This window comes from Podarcis liolepis (assembly GCF_965112155.1).
Source record: "Podarcis liolepis genome assembly, chromosome: 11".
Taxonomy (NCBI): Eukaryota; Metazoa; Chordata; class Lepidosauria; order Squamata; family Lacertidae; genus Podarcis; species Podarcis liolepis.
Genome location: NC_139565.1, coordinates 26,511,676 through 26,532,212, shown reverse-complemented (window position 1 = coordinate 26,532,212; position 20,537 = coordinate 26,511,676). Strand labels below are relative to the sequence as shown.

The 20,537-nt window shown below is 39.0% G+C and overlaps 1 protein-coding gene across 34 annotated transcripts in view; it reads left to right on the top strand.

Annotated features, from left to right (window-relative positions):
- Positions 1 to 20,537, top strand: part of PPIP5K2 (diphosphoinositol pentakisphosphate kinase 2) — a 52,636-nt gene that overhangs the window by 10,058 nt on the left and 22,041 nt on the right. For 31 of the 34 annotated variants that reach the window (XR_014516810.1, XR_014516811.1, XR_014516812.1 and 28 more), the window contains 17 exons: positions 1,887 to 2,287; positions 3,462 to 3,657; positions 5,837 to 5,927; positions 6,933 to 7,018; positions 7,213 to 7,367; positions 8,313 to 8,414; positions 9,665 to 9,826; positions 11,171 to 11,292; positions 12,201 to 12,302; positions 12,542 to 12,628; positions 13,801 to 13,876; positions 13,965 to 14,074; positions 15,535 to 15,620; positions 16,717 to 16,842; positions 16,950 to 17,071; positions 18,824 to 19,006; positions 20,234 to 20,375. Coding sequence is in view for 28 of the 34 variants with exons in the window: in XM_083464402.1 (XP_083320528.1) it covers positions 2,147 to 2,287; positions 3,462 to 3,657; positions 5,837 to 5,927; positions 6,933 to 7,018; positions 7,213 to 7,367; positions 8,313 to 8,414; positions 9,665 to 9,826; positions 11,171 to 11,292; positions 12,201 to 12,302; positions 12,542 to 12,628; positions 13,801 to 13,876; positions 13,965 to 14,074; positions 15,535 to 15,620; positions 16,717 to 16,842; positions 16,950 to 17,071; positions 18,824 to 19,006; positions 20,234 to 20,375 (2,089 nt within the window). In the remaining 6 variants the exon portion in view is untranslated. Of the gene's footprint in view, positions 1 to 1,886; positions 2,288 to 3,461; positions 3,658 to 5,836; positions 5,928 to 6,932; positions 7,019 to 7,212; positions 7,368 to 8,312; positions 8,415 to 9,664; positions 9,827 to 11,170; positions 11,293 to 12,200; positions 12,303 to 12,541; positions 12,629 to 13,800; positions 13,881 to 13,964; positions 14,075 to 15,534; positions 15,621 to 16,716; positions 16,843 to 16,949; positions 17,072 to 18,823; positions 19,007 to 20,233; positions 20,376 to 20,537 lie in introns of all 34 variants that reach the window. The other 3 variants (XM_083464400.1, XM_083464406.1, XM_083464408.1) reach the window with 1 other exon arrangement.

Sequence of the window (20,537 nt, the reverse complement as noted above, 5' to 3'; positions counted from 1 at the left end):
TTGTTGCCCCAAACTATAGATATTTTTCCATGCCATGGAATATTTAGAAATTGGAAATAAACATAACATCTTACAGAAATAACTTAGTTCAGATATCATGTTTCTGATCCTACAAGCCATAATTGGAAGATTGGGAGCATCCTGTGACCCACCCTCTTCTCTTCTTGCATTCTTCAATTCCTCCGTTTCCAGAGGAATTTTATGATACCCCAGAGTATTTTATGAACATTCTTAAGTGCAGAGGAGGAAAAGTCAGTTGTGGAATGTTGACGAGCAGTTCATGATGTTTTGTGAAAGAGGCGGGAGATAGCTTTGGCTGGAAGAAAAACATATTTTCATGGCTCAACAAGGGTAGTTCCATGGACTGTAAATACAAGCTAGAGTTCGAAATCTGTCATATGTCCTTAGGAAAAGGTGAGGAAACTAAAGGGCAGTATGAAGTGTGGGCAGCAAATCCCTTATGTGATCCTGTGCACACAACTTAAATCAGTGTGACCTACTTTTCAGTAAATATTCATAATAATATCATGTGTGTGTGTGTTGAAATAGGTGCTCTTCAAATGCTTCCAGAAATTTTGGGTTGGACCATGTTAGCCTGTCAAAATACTACTTTATGCCCTACTGAAATTGGTACAATATTTGGTTGACATCAGAAACTATACCACTGCTTTCTGTAATGTTAAGAACAAGCGATGAAACCTATGAAGTTCTGGTTTAAAAAATATGCAAGGTTTATGCATGTGAGGAAATGCATGGACATTGACCCCTAGAAAAAACTTTACCCTCACCAGGCTATAAATAACTCAACAGAAGAGCTGTCAAAGCCAGTTGTTCTGTAGTGATGCATTCATTTCTGCCTGGGATTTTCTACTTTCTTGGATTATAAAATCCTTTTACCTTTTGAAGGATATTAAATCCCTTCTCATTAAATTCATGTTATACTTTATTGCCTTCTCCCAGCTGCATTGGCCTGAGTCATGCATGGTAAACCATAGGGCTGTTAGTCTCCTCCCTGCTTGACCTGGAAATTGACTGCAGTTTAGTTTTATTTCCTTTGCTTTTTTCCCTGCACCCCACTTTCAATCATTTTTTATTGCCTTGGATGTTGTAGGTTCCCTAAGTCCTGAGAATTTGTTTAGCAACTTGGTAACATTTTGGAGCATATCTTCAGGCTCTTACCCACAGTATGAATTTAGTCAGTGCATTTTCCTTGAGAGGAACTATGAAGCTACAATCCATATTCCATTTGCTAGATCCCCAGTGGATTCAGGTTGTTGTATCATGTGAGGGATTCAGTTGGTGGATATAGCTATAGCAACATGGGGAGCAGTGAAAGCAGAACTGTGCCTTATCTCAGAGACTACTTCTAGCTAGTCAGCCATGGTGCTTCTAGATATACAAATGTTGTGACTTTTTATTTGTTAAACTTTTAGCCCCTAGTTTTGTTGTTGCATAATGTTTGTATTTGTTGGAGAACAGGGGGGAAAGCCTGGCACACAAATGACTCAATTTGCAATTTTGGTTTACTCACAAATGCTGTTTCCACTTTGTTACTGAACCTGGTAAAATATGACATTATGTTTCTGCATTGCTTTTTCTCTTTGTCTACCATTCCCAGATGACTCTTGTTTTTCTACTTCCATAGTTCTCAGGAGCAATAAGTGGATATGATTCAGCCTGTTAAATGACACTTCAACTTTGTTTACATGTTTATCTTTCAATATAAATATTATTTTTGGTGCTTTGTATTGCTTGGCTATTGTGAATAATAGCTTTGAATTTTGCAGTAAGTTAAGTATTTTTGGGTAGGTTATCTTAAATATCTCTCAGTAATTCATTACAGTAAGGAATATTTTCAATCTTTTTACTTTTCTCTCTTTTACCAGGGTTGAAATTTGCCAAAGTATCTCAGGGAAGCCGTAACATACATGGTTCTTCTTCACGATTGTAACAACTCGAAACAATGGACAGATGATATCAATTAAACTGCACTTGGCAGCTGACTTTATCAGAGTAACAAGCAACTGCGTAAGCAGTGCCAGACGGCAAGGATTTTTATTACCCTAGCCACTGGGAATTATGTACAGTGTCTCAGTTCTCAGAGTGACTGCCGTTTCTACGTAGATCTTTTTTAGGATTTGTAATCATGTCTGTTACTGCAACCGAAGGCGAAATTCCTAGATTTTTTGTGGGTGGTGAAGATCCAGATGAGTTTTTGAATCCATCCAGGTCTGCAGAATTTGAAGCCTTTTATGATCATGAAGATGAAGACGATGAGTATGATTCTGTATGTACTTTGTTTCGTTGTTTGGGGGCAAGTAATTGTTTGAGTTGATAAGATACTAAAGAGTTGTTAACAGAGAAGATAGGAAATGAGCATAAAAAGCAATAAGCACTATGGCCCCATTTCAGCAAAGTGTTTAAATGCTTAGTTAGGTATAGTTGTAAAGAAACACATTGGCATTTGCTAAATTAAAACCAAATTGATCAAGACCAGTTTCAGCAGTTTATACAATATGTATAAACTGTGATAGCTTTTAGAAGAGTGCCAAAGTTTCATAATTGCAATATTAAGAAACAGGTTCAAACTATTTAGAAGAGCCCCAAAGTTTCATATTTGCAATATTAAGAAACAGTTATGGTTAAACTAGCATCTTAGATTCTAAGATTTGGAAAGATTTATGGAACAAGCTATTTTATTTATTAAAAATAGCTTTTAGTTACAGTTGTTGAATGGTCATTTTGAAGAAGAACAGTTAAAGTAAAAATCATATAGTACTAATATCCTAGTTTCACTCTAGTTTTACTCTTGTTGACTAAAATTTCATTTATTGGATTGAAAGTTAAGTCTCTCACCTGTTTAAATAATAAATACAGAATATATTTATTTCTTTTCCTAGCTGTGAAACATTTTGTTGCTTCAAGTATCATCATAGTCACGTACTATTGTGGACACATTCCAACACACTGCTGTCATACAGCTTCTTACCACAGCTTCATGGGCATCCTTCACAAGTGACATTGAAATTAATGGGGTTTCTGAAGCTGTCGCTTTGTAAATTTATTCCAGTCAGAAGAATATTTTTACTTGCAAGTGGTACTCTTAGATTTACAGGGTTGGTTAAGTTTCTTGGAAGGTTGTAGATGGGACATAGCTAATGCCTTTGTGAACAATTTCACTTTTAAGAAAACTTTCAGCATGGGCTTACTATGTTTTATGTTTTATATATTATCATTGTTTCTGCAACCCTGCTTGTCAAGACTGTATTCTTCACAAAGAGTATGAAACTCTGATATCAGGTTACATTCCCTGCCCCTTAAGCATAATAAAGGTTTGTGAAATGAGCCTGTTGTTTAATACTTAGTAAGAATATTGCATGGTCATTGTTCAGTTAGCACATGGTGAAAAGCTTTGAAACCCAAATTTATGTTACTGACCTTTTTAAAATTATTATTACTAGCCACCAGAAAGACAGATCATGGTTGGAATATGTTCTATGGCAAAGAAATCAAAATCAAAACCAATGAATGAAATCCTTGAACGCCTTTCCATGTTTAAATATATCACAGTAGTAATATTTGAAGAAGATGTGATTTTGAATGAACCTGTGGAAAACTGGCCTTTATGTGACTGTCTCATTTCTTTTCATTCTAAAGGTAATTACTCTCTATTGTTCATTATTTATTTATTTATTTTATTTTATTTTATTTTATTTATATCCTTCCCTTTCTCCCAAAGGAAGTCAGGGTGGCAAATATATCAATAATAAAACACATCAATAATCACAATAATGTAAAATGTCTTCATATTGCATGTATTAAGTTTGAATCTTTTTGCCTTTTTGGAAATATATGTAATTTTAATATTAGAAAATAAATTGCCTTAAGCAACACTTTTTTAAAATGTATATATGTGTGCAGTAAAATATTCAGTAAAAGGTAAAGGTAAAGGGACCCCTGACCATTAGGTCCAGACGTGGCCGACTCTGGGCGTTGCGGTGCTCATCTCGTTTTATTGGCCAAGGGAGCTGGCGTACAGCTTCCGGGTCATGTGGCCAGCATGACTAAGCCGCTTCTGGCGAACCAGAGCAGTAGTTTGTAGTAATAAAAGGAACATAATGTTTCAATTAACTTGATATTTCACTGTGGTCTAAACCACTGAGTCTCTTGGGCTTGCTGATTGAAAGGTCAGCGGTTCAAATACACACAACAGTGGTGAGCTCCCATTGTTCTGTCCCAGCTTCTGCCAACCTAGCAGTTCAAAAGCATAGAAATGCAAGTAGATAAATAGGTAGAATCATAGAATAGAATCATAGAGTTGGAAGAGACCACAAGGGCCATCGAGTCCAACCCCCTGCCAAGCAGGAAACACCATCAGAGCACTCCTGACATATGGTTGTCAAGCCTCTGCTTAAAGACCCCCAAAGAAGGAGACTCCACCACACTCCTTGGCAGCAAATTCCACTGTCGAACAGCTCTTACTGTCAGGAAGTTCTTCCTAATGTTTAGGTGGAATCTTCTTTCTTGTAGTTTGGATCCATTGCTCCGTGTCCGCTTCTCTGGAGCAGCAGAAAACAACCTTTCTCCCTCCTCTATGTGACATCCTTTTATATATTTTAACATGGCTATCATATCACCCCTTAACCTCCTCTTCTCCAAGCTAAACATGCCCAGCTCCCTTAACCGTTCCTCATAAGGCATCGTTTCCAGGCCTTTGACCATTTTGGTTGCCCTCCTCTGGACACGTTCCAGTTTGTCAGTGTCCTTCTTGAATTGTGGTGCCCAGAACTGTATGGCTACAGTATGAAGGTAAACGCTGTTTCTGTGTGCTCTGGCACTTGTCACAGTCCTCCGTGTGCCAGTAGAGGTTTAGTCATGCTGGCCACATGACTTAGAAAGCTGTCTGTGGACAAAAGCTGGCTCCCTCAGCCTGAAAAGCGAGATGTGCGCCATACCCCATAATCACCTTTGATTGGACTTAACTGTCCAGGGGTCCTTTACCTTTACCTTACCTATTTGCTACAAAGCAGTGTCAACCTGTTTCACACTGCAATAAAAAACACTTCCTTAGAAGGAAATCCATTTATTTATATGGAATTTACTTGTGCATTGGCATGTTTAGAATATTATACTCAGGGCAAAGTATATATAATGGAAACCCCTATTTATATTTTAAATGCAATGTCTATTCAGAGGGAGGAGAATTTAGAGCTCCCCCCCCCCCGGGCTTCCCTGCTCAAAACTAGGATTTCCAGGAAGCTCTAGTTTGCAAAGGGCTCATGCTGTGATGGTAACAGAAAGTGGGTGTACTATTTATTTATTTTTTTAAACCATTCGGTCAGCCACTTACTGTTTTGTCAGTAGGCAATAATAACTTTGTGCTAGTACCCTTTTTGGAGCAAGGGCAAAAACTACATACGATATACATCCACATTCCTAAACTCACTTATTAGTGAGCAAGTCTCACTGAAATAAAATATATATATTTCTAAGCAAACATGCTGATAATTGTACTGCAATTGGTGCATCAATGCCTTCTTTTAAAAGCAAGGCCACTTTGGGATGGGAGAAGTCCAATGTAGTGAAGTAATGGGAACTTATCCTTTCTTAGCTGACTAAAACAAGGAATAAAAACTAAGGAAAATTTCTAAGCCAGTTGGAGCAATATGAATATGACTCACTTGAAACCAGATACTATTCAAAGTTGAAGGGATTACAGATAATTTGCACAGCCTCTTCACATAGGTCAATTTGGAAAGTAAGAATTCCAATCCATCACCAAGAATTATACAAATGTAATCATTGTGAACTAATATTCTGTAATATTTTTATTTAGGATTTCCATTAGACAAAGCAGTTGCCTATTCAAAGCTGAGGAATCCTTTTGTTATTAATGACTTGAATATGCAATATCATATACAAGACAGGTAAGTAAATAGCCATAAATAAATATCCCACACTCTAGTTGTTGAAGAACAAGCGCTTAGTACGATATTTTAAAGGCCTCAATGAAATGCTGTCTCATCAGGTTGATTATTATGGAGGTAAAGTAGTTAACATAAAGAAAAGAAAGCTAGTAAAAAGCTATAATGTAACTAAAATAGAATACTATTCAGCTAAGAAATGTATATAGAGTGTTCACCTTAAAACAGTAAATAATAAGTTTATGAAAGGTACAGTAAACAGAACAGGATGCAGTTTAGTGTCTGTTCCAATTATGTGTTCCTGCACAGATTATAATCATGAATTATAGTCATGAAAGCAATAGAATGTAAAAAAGAATATGCCCCATGGGTAAATTGTGCATATTTGTCAAAGCTAGACACTCAACAGATACAAGAAATGCTCTAGGCTATACTTCAATTCCCAATTAATGAATGAATGTGTCCTCCTTATCTTCCTTGAGGAGAGGTGGTGTACACTTCTGTTCTCCTTGTCTGGGCAGATTTTAGCTACTTCCCTGAAGAGTGGTATGTTCACGTGTACCCACTTTATACCAGAACCAGGGTAGTGGAAGTAAAATCCAGATCTTACTACTTTGATACCATCCTTATATAGTGATAATGTGACTTTTTAGAGAAATGTTTTGAATGCATAATTCATTGATAATAGTAATTACAGTGGTGCCCCGCAAGACGAATGCCTCGCAAGACAAAAAACTCGCTAGACGAAAGGGTCTTCCGTTTTTGCGTTGCTTCGCTAGACGAATTTCCCTATGGGCTTGCTTCGCAAGACGAAAACGTCTTGCGCTTTTTTTTAAAAGCCGCTTGAAGAGGCACAGTTGCGACGGACCGTGCTTCGCAAGACGAAAAACATCGCAAGACGAATTCTTTTCGTCTTGCGAGGCACCACTGGATGTGACTTTTTAGAGAAATGTTTTGAATGCATAATTCATTGATAATATTCATTTTATGAAAAAAATATTCTTTTAGGAGAGAGGTTTATGGCATTCTCGAAGCTGAAGGTATTTTGCTCCCTCGTTATGCAGTTCTAATCCGTGATCCAAACAATCCACAAGGTAATAGCTATTATAATGGAATTTTCAACGGGCTCTGTTCTAAATTTTTTTTTTTTCTGATTAGTAATCTTGCTTGCTTGATGCAGTGCTATATTAGAGGTTCAAGCCATTCTCCTCCTCCTCCAGGTTTGATGAAATTTTGATCTCTTAATTGTATCTCCAGCCTAAAGTCTGCACTTCGTGTTATTTTCTAGAATGCAATTTGATTGAAGGCGAAGATCATGTGGAAGTGAACGGAGAAGTTTTCCAAAAACCATTTGTGGAGAAGCCCGTCAGTGCTGAGGACCACAATGTTTATATTTACTATCCAACATCTGCTGGTGGTGGAAGTCAGAGGCTCTTTCGGAAAGTGAGAATATGTTAAACTGAATAATAGTAAAAATGTTTTTTAAGCACTAAAATGTATTTATAGGGTGGAAAGAACTAACTTACTCAGTTCTTAGGAGAATGTTGGAAATAACATTAGCTGGAAGGTTGCAGCTAAATTGTGTACAATGGACTTGACCCACAAGGAAGAGTGAAATGGGAATGGGTAAGAGAATATCTCCATTAATAGAAATGGTTATCCACTGAATAACATGACAGAGGATGGCTCTGTAATATGGAAATGTATAATGAGCAAATGATGTAGTTTTCATTCAGTTAGTCTTTCATTTGTGTGTCACCTTTCCACAAAAAATTGTGTTCAAAATAGCTCACAACTTGTCTTACACCCAGTTTATCTCCCCATCTCTCATTTGGAGCAATCTCACACACTGTGTATCATCACCACCAGAAGTTTTCTGAGAGTTTATTTTGTGTCAGTCCATTAGTCCACCTCAGTAGCTCTCCAGGGCTTCTAACAAGGCTTTCCCAGCCCTACCAGAAATGCCAGGGATTAAACCATTGGATCTTTCACATGCAAAGTTTATGCGTTACTGAGGCAAGGTTGGACTGAGTGATGGTGTTTTGGAATGGGCAGAGTAGCGTGGGTGTGGAGAATGTTTGCCCCTTTCTATTTCCATGCTCTGTGAACTTGAGAGACCTCAGGTTACCTGCCTAGAGAATCTTCTGGGTCTGCTTATGTCATGGGAGAGTCAGCCTATCTAGATTTTTCTCTTTCCTCCTTAAACATTTCTGCCCTTTTTACACCACACTAAACTTCTATAACATAAGGTTGCTTTTGGTTTTACTTTTGAAGTGCTTGGGGGAAAATAGGCTAGGGAGGGATGACGAAAGAAGTACAGGGTTTTATGGATCTGAGAAGGCTTTGTCTTTGTGTGAAATAATATTGATGGGAAGGTTTGTGTTTCAGATCGGTAGCAGAAGCAGTGTTTATTCTCCTGAAAGCAGTGTGCGGAAAACTGGTTCATATATCTATGAGGAGTTCATGCCTACAGATGGCACTGATGTGAAGGTATGACAACTGCATATTCTGGTTTATATTTAGAACAATCAAGTACTTAACGAACTCAGCAACTTTAGATGTGAGGCATTTCTCTCTGCCTGAAGCACTGCTATTATTAAACTTAAAATAGTTTACATATCATGTTTTGTTTTCTCCAAGTAAAAGGAACACTTCATGTTTTAGTTTGTCTCTCTCTCTAGATACTCTTGTGATTACAGTTTACCATTCAAAAAGAATATAAACATGCTGCCATACTGTTTTCTGAATGTGTATCCCCACAAATACACTTGTCCCGAAATGAAATTATTCTAACATTTCAATCCTAAGCATACTTTCTTGAAAATAAAGTACATTGTGTTAGACCAAAATTCCAAGAAAGTGTATAGGGATGGACCTGCATTCCTAAATCATAAAACTATGCTTCAAATACTGAGATGTTTTTGACTGATCTGTACAGTCTGGAAACAGTTGTCTTCAGCAATCATGGAGCATTTCTGTGAGCAGTTGATGTGGCTCTTGGTGGTCTCCAAAGCTGCCTAAACATTCATTATCAGTTAATCATACAGCAGCTGGATTTTGTTGGTTTTTTTATTTGTCAAAATTCTTTGAAAACTAAGACAAAATATTTCTACATAGGAAAATTACAACTTGTAACTACAGATTGGCATGAGGCTTTTCAAAATTAAGTGTTTGGAAGTTTGATAATTATAGATATAATATAACCCTAACAAATCAACTGTGCCTACTTTAATTCTTTGTGGGTTCATCCTGTACAAAGGGTTGGATTCAGAGAGCTATTTTAGGCAAGACGAGGGAAATCTTTTACTTTTTTATTTGAAGAAACATACCACTGCTTTTGAAACTCCCATAGTACATTATCTGGCTGCCATGCGATGTGGACAGGGAGCAGTTTAAAGAAAAACAAATCTAAATCCCTTTGGGTATGCAGAGCTGATTGCACATTCTTTGAATCCTGGCCAAAGATTGTAAGCTATCTGATTAGGAGTCATGTTAAATAAATTGGTAGTAGCAGAAGCTGTAATATGAAACTTTCAGCAAGATTAGATTGCCAATTGGGACATGGATACAGTATAGCATTGGAACTTGTAGCGCTTTTCATTTTGTCACTAATCTCCCCATGATGTGAAAGTAATGAGTATGACTTTAGAGGCCCAGGAGCTGACTATGAAATGAAAAAGTAATGAATTAAAAAAAACAAGTTTTTTATTCTGTTGTATTTTTTTTATTTCCAAATAAAGGTATACACGGTAGGACCAGATTATGCACATGCAGAAGCTCGTAAATCCCCTGCACTGGATGGAAAAGTAGAGCGGGACAGTGAAGGGAAAGAAGTACGGTATCCAGTCATCCTTAATGCAAGGGAGAAGCTTATAGCTTGGAAAGTATGCCTAGCTTTTAAGGTAAAATGAATGAAGGCTGGAGAAAGTGGTCTTTGTTTACCCCAAAGGGCATCTCCTTAGCTTTGAGTTGTTATAGAATTGTTATCTGCAAGCCCAAGCACAGTGAGGCAGTGGTGGAGCACACAAGCAAAGGATGAAACAGGAGACAGGTGTTGGATTCAAGTTAGACCACATCTTTCTTTATTACGGATGCAACAGGTTTGGCATAGGCATCAGGCATTGCATTACAAGGATCCACCAGCATGCTTGCTGGTTGATGAAGCACTGGGGTTGACCAAAATTTAGGGAGAGAGGTAGCACAGATGGGGAACCCCCAATGATCAGCAGTAGGGGGTGATTTGGCATCTGGATAAAAAGTGCAGCCCTCCAAAATCCTTTAAGGGGATCCTCCTATGAGACAACTTGAGAGGGGTCTCTCCCTCTGCCCATCCTCAGTAGTGATTCAGCCTAATGGCTTTTCTACCGTAAAGTTGTGATGATTGCTCTGAAGTACGCAAAACCTACAGACCTGGCCAAACAGTGTGATAAAATAATCCATAGCAAGGTCAAAGTGGGACTGTCACTCTCCAGCAGACAACCTATAAACCAGTATATTAAAGGGAGGCTGGGAGGGCAATCCTGATGCCCACTGTGGTGACTCCACTCTCCACAGCTCACCTTAAGTACTCCCAGAGTGGTTCTGGATGAGTGAAGTCTTCACCAAGGTCTGCCCTGGGAGCCCCGTTTCCCAGTCTCCTAGCCTCCTATGTGGGTGAGAAGAGCAGAAATACTACATTGCCAGCCATACCAAGGTTGGCAGCCAGCCATGCACTCCCTTTCCACTGTGCCTAGGCAGCAAATGCTGTTCCCTGTTAGGCAGCAGAGGGGGAACAAGACCTTCTTTCTCTTCTTCTGACTAGGAGAGAAAGTATGCTAAGACAAATATGTAAATAGAACCTACATTACACAAACTTGGGAGCCAGATAGAATGTGTGTGCTTTTTGCATCATTTGTGACTGACCTACATTTTTTGGCTGTTTGAACTGAGTCCTTTGCTAATATTTATGCTACTTTATAAGATTGAAATACATTTACATGGTACTATGTATTGTAAATTATTTTATTAATGTATCTCAGTGCTTGAAGGGCTAAGATAAGGGTTAGACTTTGGAAGGGCGTAAAATCCAAAGCTTTTTAAAAATGCAGTAGTGAGACCTTCTGTGAGGAGAAGCTATTCATTAAATACATTTGAAGTTGAACCTGATCCTTGAGGAAGAGATGAGTTTTTGTTCATTTATTTTTTACTGTAGATAATTATCTGAAGTTTTATAAATTTATAAATCTTGTGATTTCTTGTCTTGACAGCAAACAGTTTGTGGCTTTGATCTGTTGCGTGCAAATGGACAATCTTACGTCTGTGATGTCAATGGCTTTAGTTTCGTGAAGAATTCTATGAAATATTATGATGATTGTGCTAAAATCCTTGGGTAAGATTTTATGCTATTTGTCAGACCGTTTCCTTTTCACAATTTATTTAAAGTAAATAGAATATCCGTGGTGGTATTCAATGCTAGTCCTATTCACAGCAGACTCATTGAAGTTAATGGACCTGACTAATTCAGGTTCATTAATTTCAGTAGGTCTCTTCTGAGTCGGACTTAGCTGAATACTGTCCTTTGTGTGGGTGACCTGTTGGAAAATGTATCTTGCAAAATAGAGCTTTTAGATAACACAATTAATTCAGATAAAACAACAGCTATTTAGGATGCCCATAATGAGCATACATACCCAGTATAGTTTCTGTGCAACTTTGCCAAGATATCTGTTAGAGAAATAAAACACCAAAACTTTATGCCCTATTTGGGGAAAGGCAAAATACAACCTACTCAATAAAACACAAAGAGACAAGCCATCCCTGGTTGTTCCCCTCCCCATCCCCAAGCTTACCATGCAGTAGCATGAGTCCTTTTTCCTTTCTGTATTTTAAAAAGGGATTTTTTAGCCATGCTGGAAAGCAAAGAATTCCTCAGAGGCATTCTAAGGAAAGGAAGAAGGCAGACAGCCTAGAAGCCATGGCTTCACTAGCACAGCTGGCTGTTCAAAGTAAAACACTGGCATACCCACACACAAAGGCAGAGGGCCTCCACAAGCATAAATGAAGTGTTCAGGGCACTGAGATCCACTTTAGGAACTTCAGGATTAGGGAAAAATGTTTTAGAAGAAGCATGATTGGTTATTAAAGAATGGCACGTTATTTATGGAACATAACATATGTGGGTATGGTTCATTAAGGGGTTAATGCATTTTCAACTTGTTTTTATTAGACAAATTATTAATTGTTGTTATTAATGTAGACTTATTAATTTCAGCAAACACTTATTTCTGTTCCATTTAGAAATATCGTAATGCGAGAACTTGCTCCACAGTTTCAAATCCCGTGGTCCATACCTTTAGAAGCAGAGGATATTCCTATTGTGCCAACTACATCTGGAACAATGTAAGAGAATATTTTTTCTCTGTCTAAATTATGCAACCTGACTATGTAACATTTTCTATTTTTCTTATCTCTCAGTATTCTCTCACTTTCGGTTTAGAATAATTCAACAACATCTTCGTTGAAATGTTTCGTTAATATTTATATGAGAAATCATATTTACATGTCCTCTTTTTCATATTTTTGTTGTTGCTGTTAATGTCAATCAAACTTTGTGCTTTTAAATCTTTGTATACTTGCAGGATGGAACTTAGATGTGTTATTGCTGTTATACGGCATGGAGATCGAACACCAAAACAAAAAATGAAAATGGAAGTTAAACATCAAAAGTAAGTAATTGGCTGGGGGGGATGTAATGAACAAATCTGATATTTTCCCCATTACATGTAGTAAGTTAATTGTTTAAACCGAGGCGGTCATAGATGTCCATCTGTGTTGCGTTTATTGACATTTAATTTGATTTTTCATCTGTATTTATGTATTAAGAGGCTGTAGCATCAAATGTTTTGTTTTCTCTGCTTTTAAAGTTTAATTTTACTTCTGTATTTTGTAAACTGCCCTGGAAGTTCCACTGAAGTAACTACAGTATATATAATTTTTAAAACAAATAAAACAGAACTCTTCAGGGTAGACCTATGGCAAGATTCAGTGGTATGAGCTACTTAGGATGCAGTGGGTCTCCAGTTCAGCTTGCTGATTTCTGGCTCAGCTGGCTCAGCCAAAGATACCCTGGTATTATAACTTGCTCAGATGGCTGAGGAGAAGCTGGCTGAGTCAAGGCTGGTGTAAATCCCAGAAAAGGGTTATGGCATCCTAAGCCCATTCAGCTTGGTCTTGTAACCTTGCAATCCAGTGCAGAACACTATTTTAAGGGCTTGTTTTCTGGCGCCAAGGCTTAGGCAAAGCAGCAACCCTGGCTGAACTTTACACCAGCTTAACTTTGACTGGCTCACTTTACACCAGCTTCATTACTTTCTAAGTGTATATGTATATTATTAGTTATTTCAAAACTGGCTTGAGAATGGCTTACAAACATAAGCCTTGGCGAATGTTCAGGGAGCAAAAGCCACAGAATGGTGACCTGAGATACTATTCCGTAGAGACTGCATATACAACGTGGTGCAAAGTCTTTTCAAGACCATCAGTTGATATATGGAAAGTTCATAACTAAATACATTGTTTTGTGTTAACATCCACACGATTCCCAAACAGTCATTTGCTAGATGTGAAGACATGAATAATCTGGTTTGGGGTTGATAACAACAACAACAATTTTATTTATACCCTGCCTATCTGGCTGGGCTTCCCCAGCCACTCTGGGTGGCCTCCAACAAAATATTAAAATACAGTAATCCATCAAACATTAAAAGCTTCCCTGAACAATGAGCAATTCTTTTCCCTATTATAAAAATCTAAAACCAGAAAATAATACTAGTTTGGCCTAGTGACTTCTAGCAAAGTAATTCACTGCCTTTCTAATCATTCCATGCTTATTTTAAAGGTTTTTTGATCTTTTTGAAAAATGCAATGGATACAAGTCTGGGAAGCTAAAATTAAAAAAGCCGAAGCAATTACAGGCAAGTTGGGTTTTTTTAAAAAAATCTTTTCTTTTTTACACTCACACCTGTCTTTATAAACTGCTAATACATTTTGCCACTCTTTTAGGAAGTACTTGACATTGCAAGACACCTCTTAATAGAGCTAGGACAAAATAATGACTCTGAGATTGAAGAAAACAAATCTAAACTTGAACAGCTGAAAACTGTGTTGGAGATGTAAGTATTTAATTTGGAGATCTTACTGCTGACAAGGGTATCTTTCTCATGTATTGTTTTTTTATATATAGATTTCTTTAAGGAACAAAGAGAGTTCAACCACATTGTTAATCTGAAATATAGGAACTAATCCGTGTTATTAGTCAGTTTCTGACTCTTTCACACTATTACTGCATCTTCATAATTTTAGGTAGCATGAAATCTATTTCTAATGAACCACTGAATGCCATTTTGTGCATGTATATTCCTTGCGGAGACATATAAACGATAACTAAGGCCTGCAGGAGAATGGCAGAGGGAATTTGGGGAGAGCGCATATTTATCCTGCTTCTGCTGATCTTTTAACTATGGTTTAAGATAAGAGTTGCCAATGAGCCTTTCTCAGTGTCCATAGGCACTGGCGGAGGAAGAGGGGTGCAGGGGGAGCGCACCACCCCTGGCAGCGCGATCCCATTGGGGTGCCATTGCAGCTGCCCCCCCGCCCGTGCTGGGTGCCACGCCCCCACAGGTGGCACGCCATGCCCCCGGGACACGCACCAGTCATGGCCCTGCCTGCTCTCCGCCACTGTCCATAGGGTCATCTTTCCCATTGAATTAGGCTTGAAAGAAGCATTCTACTGCAGCCAGTAGAATAGGTTGTGGCATGTGCTTGGTTGAAATATGTGTGGTGTCCATGACAGTTTTTTCTGCTTTGCAAATATGCCCACAGACCGCTGCTTTAAGAGATTGAGCACCAGCTCAGCACCAGCCAGCATGGTCTAATGGTAATAGTTGATGGGAATTGTATCTAGAGGATACCCAAGTTTGGGAAGACTGGCCTACACTAACCTGCTGTGTGAATTTCTGCTTTGTTAAGCTGTTCAAGGGTTACTATCAGAGAATCAAGTGATAGAGCTTTTCCTGCACACTACTTCAGACTGCAGGTGGAAGTTGGGTGCTTGAATTCTCTACTATGAAAACAAACTCCCTTTACAGAGAAAATTGCCAGTTAAGTAAATTCATTTTGCCTAACATGCTTGCTGTGCATATGCAGGAAGTACTGAAACCTGCAGGATGAAGTGGTACAGTGCAGGAAAGGCATTCTTCATCATGGCAGCAATGCAACAGCCACACACACACACACACACACACACACACTTACAAGGCTGCATGATATACCGTATTTTTTGCTCTATAACTCACTTTTCCCCTCCTAAAAAATAAAGGGAAATGTGTGTGCGTCTTATGGAGCGAATGCAGGCTGCACAGCTATCACAGAAGCCAGAACAGCAAGAGGGATTGCTGCTTTCACTGCGCAGCGATCCCTCTTGCTGTTCTGGCTTCTGAGATTCAGAATTCTTTTTTCCTTGTTTTCCTCCTTCAAAAACTAGGTGCGTCTTATAGAGCGAAAAATACGGTATATCAAGTTCATTTTTAATGTGTGCTCCTTGCTTCCCCCATTCTCCATTTGTCGTTCTTAGGTATGGACATTTTTCCGGCATAAACCGCAAAGTTCAGCTGACATATCTTCCTCATGGTTGTCCCAAAACATCTAGTGAAGAAGAAGGTATGGATGCTAATTAATTCTAGAAGTTGGTCCCTCTGTTAGCTTAGTGTAACTGAATTTTGCTTTTTAACACTTTTATTGTCAAAAAAGCTGAAGTTGGAAACATGTAAGGTTTTTTTTTAAGTTTATTAATTACATTTTGTTCCTCGCTCTCTCTGGTCATCAGCAAAATATCAACTTTTAGGGCTGGTGTGCATCCTAAACACACTTGCTATGCAGTAAGCTCACAGAACACAGTGATACTTACTTATGAATAAACATGAATAGGGTTGTGCTGTAAGTACAATGTTTGACTTCTTAATTGAACATCAAACACTCTCCTTCCAGTGCTTTATTGCAAGCAGCTTTTGATATTCCCCTGAATTGCAGAAGCAATTTGCCATACAGCATGAGCAGCTGCTGTTTCAGAATCTACAAATCCAATCCGAAACTCATCCCTGATGCTCTGAATAGTATCACTGTTCTTTGGATCCTCACATTTTTATATATTAGAAAAAGTAATATTTCTTTAACTTAGCCAGTCTTGGTCCCTGACAGGAATGTACTTGATTAGCCCACCATTCATCATATTAAAATGTTTATTCAGCTGAATAATCTCTATTCTCTCTTCCCTTTTTTCAGTTTTGCAAACATACTGTATTTGAATCAGACAAATACTGTTGGAAGTGGGTGAGCAAAGTGTGACTTTCTTACCCCTTCATTTCAAGCAGCCTTTCCATGGGCCTGGGCTCTGTTGAATGGTGTGGACTGTGGTGTAGGGGGTTGAGAAAGAAGAGGGGGATCACCAAAAAATGGGGAGGTGTACTTTCCCCCTACCCAGGTGCCATAGCCTACCCCATTCATCAGGGTTTCTAAAGTTTCGGGAGAGGCTGCTGGGATGAGGAGTGGGTAGGAAAGTTATATTCCATCCACACATTTCTGTTGCTGCTTCTTTAGACCCACCCCTCTGTTTTTCAAGTTACTTCAGCTCACCAGAAATAGAAAATTATCTGCTAAAAATTGTTCTAGCATATGAAACTTAGGTGTAAATTAGTTGTTCTTCCTCAGTTTTTATTTACCTATTATTTTGCATTGTGGTATTTTTGTATGCATTTAGATAGCCACAAACGTGAGCCATCTCTACTCTTAGTTCTAAAATGGGGAGGAGAATTAACACCTGCAGGCAGAGTTCAGGCAGAGGAACTAGGAAGAGCTTTCCGATGCATGTACCCAGGTGGACAAGGTAACTCATTTCATTTATTGGTGGCAAAGGAAGCCATTTCTTTAGACCGAGAACTTGGGGGGGAAAGAAACAGAAGCAAAATTATAAGGTTGTTTTTCTTTTGGTAGGTGACTATGCTGGATTTCCAGGATGTGGTTTACTTAGACTGCATAGTACCTATCGGCATGATCTCAAAATTTATGCTTCGGATGAAGGCAGAGTTCAAATGACTGCGGCAGCTTTTGCAAAGGTACTATGAAAATTATAATTTCAACTGAAAGATGGGAAGGGAATACAGGCTGTTTATAAGAAAATTTCGGAGATTGTACGATGAACTTCTTTTTAAAAAAAAAACTGTTTAAATATTAAAGACATGCAAAATTAGCTACTTGGCCTACTTTCATATCATACATGCTTTCCTCTCACTTATGATTAGTAGTTCAATGTGAGTAATCCTCCCTTCCCACACACCAGTCCAGGGGCGCTGACTTGCCCGCCACATGGGGGGGGCGGTGTCACGTGATGCATCCCACCCCTGCTTGGCACCAGCGGCATAGCTAGCTGCCTGGGTGCTGGGGGCAGCGCGTGCATCCTGCAGCCGGGGGCTGGGCGAGCCACCCATGGGGTGAGGTGCACTGCGTTGAGCCTCTCTGCTGCCTCCCCCTCAGCTGTAGGGTGGCTGAGGGAGAGGCAGAGGGCAGACGTAAGTCACACGCCATTTCAGGCAGCATGGAGCCTGCTGGCGCCCAAGCCACCACGTCACTCCCAGGAATGACGGCCCCCACAGTGTGGTGCCAGCCACATTTCATTACGTTTGTTGACTGAACTAAAAAGTTTCATCAGCCCAGTTTTTTATTTTTAAAACTCATATTTTGCTGCTTGGCACATGAGTGCTCATGCGGAGGTGGGGGGTGGCAGTCGTCTCAATATTGGGGAGGGCTCAGCCCCCTGCCCACCACTACTGAGGGAGCCAAAACCCCTTCTGCCCCCTATAGGTGGGGTCCCTGCACCAGTCATTCTGTGTGTGAAATTTATAAATTGCTTCTTTCTTGTTGTGGTAAAACAATGGCGTGTTATATGATATGTCATATAAGAGTAGTGGTCAAATGCATGTACTTTTGTTCTCATGACTTACAGAAGTATATATGGCAAACTTTTCAAAATGTATACATTTTTAAATGAAAATAAAGAATAGGTGCTGGACATTCTAATCTAGGGACTGCCAACCTTTTGGGGCTTATGGATACATTTAACATTTTGATAGAGGTAGGTATGGCAGACACAAAATGGCTGTCATGGGGTGGGCATTTCATGTTGTGTTATGTCATGGCATAACACAACATAAGAGAGACAATCACCCCCAACAACCTTACACTTGCCATGGAAAGTTGATTATGTGCTGCTGATCTGACACCACACAAACATGGTGTTGCTGTCTAATATACAAGGTATCCCTACTATTGTCATTTCAAAGAAATTGCTTAGGAGGTACCTGCACATTTTGCCTGATAACCTTTGTTCCAGGATTGCTGGAGACTAACTTTTCTTTCAATTGAAAGCTCAAAGTCCAGGGCCTCAGGGGCACCACTGAAAGACTTCATGGGTGGCATGGTGTGCCCATGGGCACTGGGTTGATGACCCCTGCTCCAAGCCATATTCTCTAATCAAAAGTGGACACCACAGTCATATTGTTTTTCTTGTATTACCTGCCTGGGTGTAGACTATAGTGTAATAAGCACTAAAAAGCAATACCTATTAACAATAGGTAGAAAGTTAGTACCTATAGGTATACAGTTACTTGCTTAAGGATAAATTGAACTGGTGAGGGGATACACCAGGTGTACCCTCTTGAAAGTTTGAGAGGTGAGTGGTGACAACCCACATGGGACCCCCCTTCTCCCTACAGAAAAAGAACTTATCACGTTAAGTACCAATGTTCACTTTTGTGCTTTAGACTATTTGCCACATTTCCCCTCATCACTCAGTTATTTTGTTTACCCAGGGACTCCTGGCATTGGAGGGAGAGCTTACTCCTATACTTGTCCAGATGGTCAAAAGTGCTAATATGAATGGGCTACTCGACAGTGACAGTGACTCTCTTAGCAGCTGCCAACATCGTGCGAAGGCACGCCTTAATGAAATACTCCAGAGAGACAGAGACTTTACTGATGAAGACTATGAAAAGGTTAGAAGATAACAAAGTACTGTACTGTGCTCTAAATACTGAATGTGGGCAAATGTTGAAAATCAGTGGATTCTCTTCTAGCCATCTTCTGAAACTCTCCTGAATGGAGCACAAGGAGAAGTGGGAAAACACACACATTATAACTGGAAAAGTATTTTGATGATAATTGAAAGATCAATTAAAATAACAAAAGCAGCAATAAACTGACACTTAATATAATTGTTATAATGAATGTGTGCTGAGCAGTGATATGATTATTTTTCTGGTATGTTGCTGTCCATGTCAAAGCCCCACTCTTTAAAAGGCAGGAGAGTAGTACTAAAGGCATCTAAAACTGGAAACAGCCCTATGCTTCCTGTCCTTCCTTAAAAAGTTGGTCTTTCAAGACCGCAGGGAAAATATGGCATGAGAATGGTTGGATGATGGCATCATGTGGATGCCCTGGAGAAAGTGGGTGAGTGAAGCATGGCAAATCCACACTAAATGTCTAGTGCAGAGGCACCTTGGTTTGAGCAGTCTTAGATGTATTAAGTAGTATTCAAGTAAGTTTTATTAAAATAGACCTATTGAAATTAATGGGTGAAACTTAGTCATCTTGATTTATTTCAATGGATCAGCTCAGAGTAAAACTTGGTTGAATACCACCCACTGTGTAAAAAGTAATTTTGGTGCATTAAAGAAGGATTTACTGGGCTGGGTAATGATCATGAGCTATGACAAAGGCAAGAGAGCAGAACTGCAGAAAGTGGAGTGATTCTCCTCAGGTTCTTTTTCTAGCCTTGGCGAAAGCAGTTCGGTCTTCTGGCTCTCTCTATTCCTTGTCAGTTAAGTGTTTTTACTTCTTATTCTTTCACTATTCTGTTGTCGCTGTGTGTTTTTTCCTCCACTCCCCACAATTCTGCTGTCCTACCTTCGTCATAGCTCATGATGATTACCCAACCCAGGGAACGCTTCCTAACCCACCAAATCTATGCTTCAGATAAGACAAACGTCTTTTTTAGTGCCACAAGCACCATTTACTTCATTGGGACTTAATTTCTTTGTTTTATAACATTTATCCACCACTTGATTGTAAAAAACAAACAAAAACCCCGAAAGCGATCATTTATTGAAAATCAAATTATGATTCTTAAGATTACCTGTTTTAAGGTTATAGTATCCTATTATCCTTCAAACAAAAATAAAAATGAATAGAACTAATGAATTCCCTTTTTATTTGATATTCAGCTCACACCATCCGGCAGTGTTTCTCTGATAAAATCAATGCAAGTCATTAAAAACCCCGTTAAGACATGTGATAAGGTATATTCCTTGATTCAGAGTTTGACATCTCAGATCAGAAGACGGATGGAAGATCCTAAGTCTGCAGGTAAACAATTATTTTAAGCAGACTGTAATGTTGATGCTAGCCATGAAGGCTTAGGCAGTTTTAAGAATTTTGAGTAGACAGTATTGCTGTCAGTGAAATTTAGCTACTAAAATATATATTAATAGTGAGTTATTAGTGAAGAAAAGATAGGGTGCCAAGAGA